This window comes from Pyricularia pennisetigena (genome assembly GCF_004337985.1).
Source record: "Pyricularia pennisetigena strain Br36 chromosome 7 map unlocalized Pyricularia_pennisetigena_Br36_Scf_7, whole genome shotgun sequence".
NCBI lineage: Eukaryota > Fungi > Ascomycota > Sordariomycetes > Magnaporthales > Pyriculariaceae > Pyricularia > Pyricularia pennisetigena.
Genome location: NW_021940919.1, coordinates 1,884,253 through 1,891,927, shown reverse-complemented (window position 1 = coordinate 1,891,927; position 7,675 = coordinate 1,884,253). Strand labels below are relative to the sequence as shown.

The following is a 7,675-nucleotide window of genomic DNA, read 5'->3' as shown; positions in this document are numbered from 1 at the left end:
TTTTTTTTTTTTTTGTCTTCCTTCGAAGTTAATTTGATCGACGCGTATGTTGCAACGCTACTGTTTCCTACTCGGCCGACATTGTAGCTACTAAGTATCGAGGGACCAGGCTGTTTGCTGTGCTCAACGTCCAGCCCTACAAACGCTACCGTCGCACTTGTCAAAAAAGTAAGACTCTGCTCTTTGTTTTCGCTTGTCTCCGAGGCCCCAGGCGCAAACCAAGTGCATGGATGGCATGGGTCACCACCGCCGCGCCCCCTATTGTCCGCGTCTCTATAACCAATTGATGATGAGCATTTCAATTAAAACTGGGAACACGGCCTGCCTTGTGCCCTTGCTGCATTATCTAATCTCGTGTTTTTTGAGCCTGAGAACACGTACCGGCTTTGCTCAGCTGGGCGATCGTCACATCCCCCGTACCCACAATGATAATCCAATACCCCATCACGCCAGACTTGGAAAAGAAATTTGCCATGTAGCCAAGGCAGGGACAGAAACAGCTTTACCGCCGGGTAAACGGCGGCGCTAGGGGGCCGTTTTGGCTCGTGTTGTCGACGACTTTCTATCAACGTGAATAAAAAAATAAAATATAAACCCATCGCTTGGGTTTCGCTGTCATGGCGGTCTTGTTTTCCCTCTCCTCCTTGCTAACCCACCCTCCGATGCTCTTTGAATTGTCACTCGTTTTTGTTTGATTTTTCTCCGCTCTCCTCATGATGAAGTTCCTCGCCCTTGCCGGCCTGGCCACCTGCGTCGCGTCGGTGGCAGGCTCCGGGCCCGCTGCCGACGAGGTCCGGGCGGAAAAGCGCGACGTCAAGGGCGCCTACATCCCCACCAAGGCGCCGTACGACAATCTCTGGAACAAGGTCACCGACGCCGAGGAGAGGGATATTATGGAATTCATAAACCGGGAGAGAGATGTTTCCATGTATGCGTCAAACCACATTGTAAATTTCTGTGACGATCAATTTGCTGACTGGAACCGCAGCCCCTTGGGATTCAACTTTGTCCGGTCCACAATCTGGCTGCTGGCCCCGAACAAGACCGAGGCAAGCCTGTACTTGTCAGGCAAAGGCGAGAAGCCAAAGCGTTATGCCCGTATCATGGGCGACGGTGACTGTGTCGCGCGCGAGTACATGGTCGGGCCTCTGCCCGTCAGCAACGCGACGAGAGCCACGCCGCTCGACTACCTGTACCGTGGAAACGCAACGTTGGTGAGCAAGTCGGCTTGGTGTAGCTCCTCCAGCAGCAGCAGCAGCAGCAGCAGCAGCAGCAGCAAGGTGCGTCGCGAGGCAGCCGAGGAGGCTCGCGCCAGCAGGGAGAAGAGGGCTCTGGAGCGTCGCGAGCCCTACAACCCCTACGACGAAAAGATGGGCTGGAACGGCGACAAGCTGCCGCACGACGACCAGGCACCTCCGGTGGCCATCCTGCCGGACGGCGCGCGTCACGAGTTCGACCCGGACCAGAACTACGTCTCGTGGATGGACTTTACGTTCTACGTCGCCACCGGGCGCGGCGGGATTTCCGTGCACGACATCCGCTACAAGGGCGAGAGGGTCGTGTACGAGCTGGCCATGCAGGAGGCGCTCTCCCACTACGCCGGCCCCGACCGGGCGCAGACGTATGCGTCCTACATCGACGTGACCATCGGCTTTACCGCTTTCAACCTGATCCCCGGCTTCGACTGCCCGTCCTACGCCACGTACACCGACGCCTTTTGCCTGTTCGAGTTCCCCAAGGACTTCCCCATGAACCGGCACTACAACCGGCAGTACAAGTCGTACGACGCGACCAGCAACACGGCGTTCGTCCTGCGCAGCGTCAGCACCGTCGACAACTACGACTACATGACCACGTACGAGTTCCGCCACGACGGCTCCATCGAGGTCATCGTGCGCGCCTCGGGCTACATCCAGGGCTCCAGGGCGGTCGACGAGGAGGACGCGTGGGAGTACGGGTTCCGCATCCGCGAGAACCTCTCGGGCTCGATGCACGACCACGTGCTCAACTTCAAGGCCGACCTCGACATCCACGGCACCAACAACAGCCTGTTCAAGACGCAGTTTGTGCCCCACCAGCAGGTGTACCCCTGGTCCAACGGCGCCGTGGTCAACACGATGAAGGCGGAGCGCAGCTTCGTCGCCAGCGAGGACCAAGGCAAGATCAACTGGGCCCCCAACGCCGCGGCGTCCTACGCGGTCGTCAACAGGGACAAGCCCAACGAGTTTGGCGAGTACCCGGGCTACAAGATCTACCCGTCCACGGGCTCGAGCATCCACGTCACGGTGCAGAACTCGACCGTGTTCCCGCGCGAGATCAACTGGGCCACGCACCACCTGTACGCCCTCAGGCGCAAGGACTCGGAGCCCGTGGCCGCCCACCCCGTCACCGCCTGGGACAAGGGCAAGCCGCCGTTTGTCGACTTCAACGACTTCTTCGACGGCGAGTCCCTGGACCAGGAGGATCTGGTCGTCTACTTCAACCTCGGCATGCACCACATGCCCGACACCTACGACCTGCCCGTCACCGTGTTCCAGGGCGCCCAGTCCGGCATGACGCTGCGCCCGCAAAACTACCAGCGCAGCGACGGCTCGCTCTCCACCCGCCAGCAGATCCACTTTGACACCACCGAGGTCAACAAGTACGGCCGGGAGGATCTCAAGGGGTCCTATGACCTGGCACAGGCCAACCCTCCCTTTTACCCTGGACTTGACACTGCCCTGTAAAGCCGGGGGACATTGGCATGTTTTTTTTTTCTCTCTCTCTCTCTCTCTTTCAGTTACCATCTAGTTTGTGCGTCTAAAAGGCACATCGGGTCTGTTGCATGGCTTTTGTTTAGCGTTGGGGGTTCATCGGATAAGGGTTAAACTGGATATACTATATGCTTCTCTAGAAGAAAAGTATACTAATACTATTACAATAATTATCATGAATCAAGACGTTTTCAATTCAATCCACTTCAAGTGGCAATTAGAGCGCTCACGTTGTACTTGAATTTCCGACTTAATCCTTCCAAGCAAACCTTGCTTCGTCAGATTGTTGTATGACAAGCGCCGCATCGTAATAAAGAGGTTTTGGGGGACGAGGGAACAGAAAGCCGTAGTTACGGTGCTCCTGTAGCACCATAGGCATTTGCCTAAATCCTTTGCGACAAAGCTTGCAACAGTCAACAATTTCTGATTTTGAGCAGTATTTTCGCGCCTGCATTTACGTACATAGCCGGTTCCATGTGCGAATATGATTTACATGTCCAAAATCGCAAAGCGATATAAAACCAACATTTTATCTTCATCATGGCTCCCACATGGACAGTCAACCCAGCATCTTGTCAACACAGTCAAAAGACCGAAACGCCAAGATCTGCCTCGGAGGCAATAGTGCCTGCTCACAATGCTCACAATAATCATGCGTTTCACTGACATCCTCCATGCCCTCGACGTTGCCGTGACGGTGGCTGCCACCCCCATGGAGTAGTCTACTGCGGAGCAGTCAGCAGACCGCAGCAAGTCCCAAATCTCTGGCAGACCAGCCATCAGCAGGTTAGGCTGGCTGGCCGAGTGTTGTTCTAGCTGGCTTTTTTTTCCCCTCCAAACAAGACGTCCAGGCGGCGACAGCGGGTTGTCCTCACCCAGACCGGTACTTTCTTTGTAGCGATAACTGCAGCCCTCTTGCTCCCAGCTTTGGATGTGTCATTGCCTGCTCCATCACCTGATGCTTCTAGGCTGTCCAAGTCTAGCAATCCAGGAACTTCTCTAGGTGCAGGACAGTTCTGGGACTCGGGCTCGGGCGGGAATGAGGGGTAGTGTTGGCGATGACATGGCGCGTCGACAGCTGAGCACCGATGACAATTTCTCTTCTCCAAGGCCATCAGCTTGACCGCACTGAGCGGCGCGACATGCTGAGGAGTGAGGGCAGTCTAGCTCACGAGTCATCTTTCCTTTGGCCACTTTGCAGGACTTACATAGTAACAAACATGGTTTTATCAAAGTTGCCGAGGTAATGTGGTAAACTTTAGCCTGCTCGCCAACGCGCGACCATATACAGCTTGCGGTAATATCGTGAGAGTTGCCGTTCTCCTCTTTTTTTTTTTTTTTTCTGCTCAAATTGGCCGAGTGCGGTTTACGCTACTCTACGGCCCGAGAGAACTGCTATCGAAGCAGAAAGAAACATAAAAAACAAAAATGCCTCGACGGGCAGACCCCGGCAATATCAGATCCCGAGCACGATGGTCTACCAGCGCACACGGCAGGTGGTTAATGACGTAAACCGGGGGCGTGACTTGGATGCTTTCGGACTTGCGGTGGTCTAAAAATGATGCAAAAGCCGTACTCGGCCACTTTGCCTTCACTGAGGAGCGGAGTTCCCCCGCTCCTTGTACATGGGATGACGTGAAATGAAGAGCCCAGAACCGTCCCAAAGTCGAACCAGACCCATGTGTTTTTATCCGACACTGCTGGCCGCACTCAGTGATTTCTAATCCGAAGTCCGGAGAGCAGAAAAGTATGATAACTATCTTTTATCATTAGTGTTTGCCAAACCCTACGATGAAAATACTTTGCCGGGAGTACCGTGGTTTAATCGTGAAATGCGCGGGAGTATCAGCAAGTAAACATGGAAAAGCAAAGGATACGCGCTTTAGCTCGGCTCCGATAGTTTCTATCTCCTCTTGATGCCAAAAATATCTTTTGAGAGTTACGAGGGTGACGCGCGTTAATCTCTGCACGCAGAGTCGGTGAGGTCGATTTTCAATATAAAAAAGGCTGGCAGCTCTCGTTCAAGCTGGTTCCGTTTCTTTCGACAGCAGCATGCATAGAAGCATCACAATCGCAGCAGTCCAGGTTTCTTTTTCATCGCAGCTAGCATATTACTTTAATTCCCACTTCATTCCAACAGCAGTTTGAAGTCGGCCCAACAACAACAGCATCGCCTGGCAACAGACCATTCGCACCAACCACAGTCAACTATTTCGCAACCACTACAGACATCACAGCAACCACAGTACACCAACAAAAAGGAAAAAAAAGTAAATAAATATCAAAAATGAGGAACGTCAAACAGACCATCATCCTTGCCCCCCTTGCAGCCGCGGCCCTTGTAGCCTCTGCTCCCCTCTCCTCCCGCTCTGCAAATTTCAACTTTGAGGCCGGCGACTCGGTCCCTTCCTCGGCCCGGGAAGCGACCTTTGGCATAGACGGCGGGGAGTCTGCCCCACTGTCGGCCCGCGACGCGACCTTCCCGACGAACCGGGGAGTTGCCGCCGCCGCCGCCGTCGTGCCGCTCTCTCCCTCCGTCCCGCCCGCATCCCCTGGCCTGCTGGCGTCAGACAAGCAGCCCTGCCTGAAAGCCCGCGGAGTGGCGGCGGCCCCCGCGCCCGAGACGGCGGAGCAAGACGTCCAGGGCGGAGGCTACAAGCCGGACAAGGGCGACCAGTACAAGGAGGACAAGAAGGAGAAGAAGAAGGAGGCGCTGCAAAAGGTCGCCCAGGCTGCCGTCGAGGTCGGGCTGAAGGTCGCCAAGGCCGCAAAGGACGTCTACGACAAGAAGAAGGAGGCCCACGAGTCAAAGGGCGGCGGGTACGGGTACGGCGGTGGCAAGGAAGGCGGGGGCAAGGGGTATGGGACGAAGATGGTGGATGTGGATGTGGCTGTGCCCATGGTTAAGCATGTCGAGACCGACGTTTGCAAGGTAGGGGCTTGAGCGGGCTTGGATGGCAAGCTTTTGTTGACTAAGCTGGCTGGACTCTAGACCTCTTAGGTTCTGTTTGGATTTTTCCCCTGGGGAAGATCGATGATGGGGTGTGGAATTGGGGATTCTAGTTTCAGTCACATCCGCTGGGTGCCGCAACATTCAGTGTTTGTGGTAAAACGGAATTAAATTTAATATTTATGTAGCTACGAAATACATTGTACATTGTCATACATTGAATATCTATTTCTTTTTTTTTCCCCCTCAAGGCATTAACACAAACCCCAAATCCACCCACCGCTTTCCGTCATGCCACACCTGCTTCAGCTTGCGCCCGGCCTGGAAGAAACACCTGTTGAGCTCACTGTTGGCGGTCAGCGCGACAAGGGCCTGGCTGGGAATGTCGCCGCCCATGCCCTCGTTGATGCAGGCGACATGGGTCGGCACGTCGGCGTCCTTGAACACGGGATCCGACACGGGACCCTTCCAGTCTTTGGCGCCGTCCGTCTGCGACACGATCCGGATGCCGCCGTTCTCCTTGGCCTGCGACTCGTCCTGCCACAGCACAAACGTGTTGATGCCGGGCCCCGTGGCAGCGCGGGCGCTGGCGAATCCGGCCAGCTTGGCGTCGGCGGGTATCGACATCCCCAGGGAGGCGGTGGCGTCGGTGACCTTCCCCGTCGAGTCGCGCTCGTACAGGGCGAGGTTGCCTTGGGTGTCGCGGTAGAACAGCCGCAGCTCCTTTCCGTCGTGCTTGGTCGTCACCGGCAGGGCGAGCAGCGGCGTGCCCTTGTCGGCGTTGGGCACGTCGGACAGCTTGGCTCTGCTGTTTACCTGCGTCACCTCGAAAATGGAGCCCTCGGGATCTTGGTAGTGCTGGAAGGGCCAGAGAGAGGAGAGCGACGACTGCGGTGAAGCCTGGTAGGTCTGCAGCATGATGCCGTCTGGCATGCCCATCGGCCAGATCAGGCGGAAGTTGTACCCCCGAACGGTGCCGTTGGGCGAGAGATAATTCATCTGGTTTTGGGCAATAAACTCGTCGGCCTATCAGGTTTGCGCAAACAGTCACGGCTGGTTAGCTTTTTTCTTTTTTTTCTTTTTTTTTTTTTTTTTTTTGTTTGTTTTTTTTTTCAACAAGACAGCGGCCAAGCGATGGACTCGGGAGTCACGAGTGGTCTCATGTTTCACATATGGGAGTGGGAGGAACTGCATACCACGTTGGTACTGAACCAAATGGTGCTCACGGTCAGCGGCGTGCCGCCCATGGCCTTGTCGCCTGATCTCACGGCAACCTTCCTGGGCACGGTCCAGTTGACAAACATGGATCCGAACCAACTGGTCATCAGATTGTCTTCGGCGTCCTGGTAAAACACCTGCATGTGGTGCTCATCCTTGGTTCGCCACCCGACCGCCGCAAGAGCCGAGTTTTGCCGGATGGCCTTGTCGGCCCCGCCGACGCTGGTTCCCATAATCGCAGGGCACTTGACGGCTTCCCCATCCTTTCCGCCCGTCGGCGCAGGTCTGCCATCGGAATTTGCGGTTGCCTCGCAGGTCCCTGCTCCCTTGGTCTCTGTGGCCTTCCACACGGCGATTCCCGAGACTGCGGCGGCGATGAGGGCCGCGACAAGAGCAACACCAGCCGCCACGAGCCAGCTGGGTCGCGTCCGAGTGGTGGCTCTCTTGTTGGCCTTTTCGGCAGGATGTGTTTGGTGCTGGTAGTGCTGCTGGTGCTGCGCGTAGCCGTCGACATTGTGGTGGTGTACGGTGGCGGGCTCTTTGTCTTGGTTGTCGTAGTAGACATTTGTCGGGACAGGCGCGTCGTATTGTTTTTGCTCAACGGCCAAAGGTGCATTCTGCCCGGGGACGACTTGTGCATATCGATCTGACGGCTCATAGACCTGCTTGAAACTGTCGTCGGCCCCATGCCGGCTCGCGCTGAGCGTGTTTGGTGATGACATTTATTTGGCTGACTTTTTTTTTTTTTTTTTTT

General features: G+C 55.7%; 3 protein-coding genes across 3 annotated transcripts; 2 read left to right on the top strand and 1 right to left on the bottom strand.

The window, feature by feature from the left end:
- Positions 1 to 713: 713 nt before the first annotated feature.
- PpBr36_10087 (uncharacterized protein) lies at positions 714 to 2,726 on the top strand (the record flags this gene model as incomplete). The annotated part of the gene is made up of 1 exon (XM_029897201.1): positions 714 to 2,726. One exon carries the CDS (start codon positions 714 to 716, stop codon positions 2,724 to 2,726), a length of 2,013 nt encoding a protein of 670 aa, XP_029745231.1.
- Positions 2,727 to 5,040: 2,314 nt separating this feature from the next.
- PpBr36_10086 (uncharacterized protein) lies at positions 5,041 to 5,697 on the top strand (the record flags this gene model as incomplete). Its single annotated transcript, XM_029897200.1, has 1 exon — positions 5,041 to 5,697. The coding sequence occupies one exon, from the start codon at positions 5,041 to 5,043 to the stop codon at positions 5,695 to 5,697; it is 657 nt and encodes a 218-aa protein (XP_029745172.1).
- Positions 5,698 to 5,949: 252 nt separating this feature from the next.
- On the bottom strand, positions 5,950 to 7,643 carry PpBr36_10085 (uncharacterized protein; the record flags this gene model as incomplete). The annotated part of the gene is made up of 2 exons (XM_029897199.1): positions 5,950 to 6,729; positions 6,900 to 7,643. 2 exons carry the CDS (start codon positions 7,641 to 7,643, stop codon positions 5,950 to 5,952), a joined length of 1,524 nt encoding a protein of 507 aa, XP_029745232.1.
- Between the last annotated feature and the right edge of the window lie 32 nt (positions 7,644 to 7,675).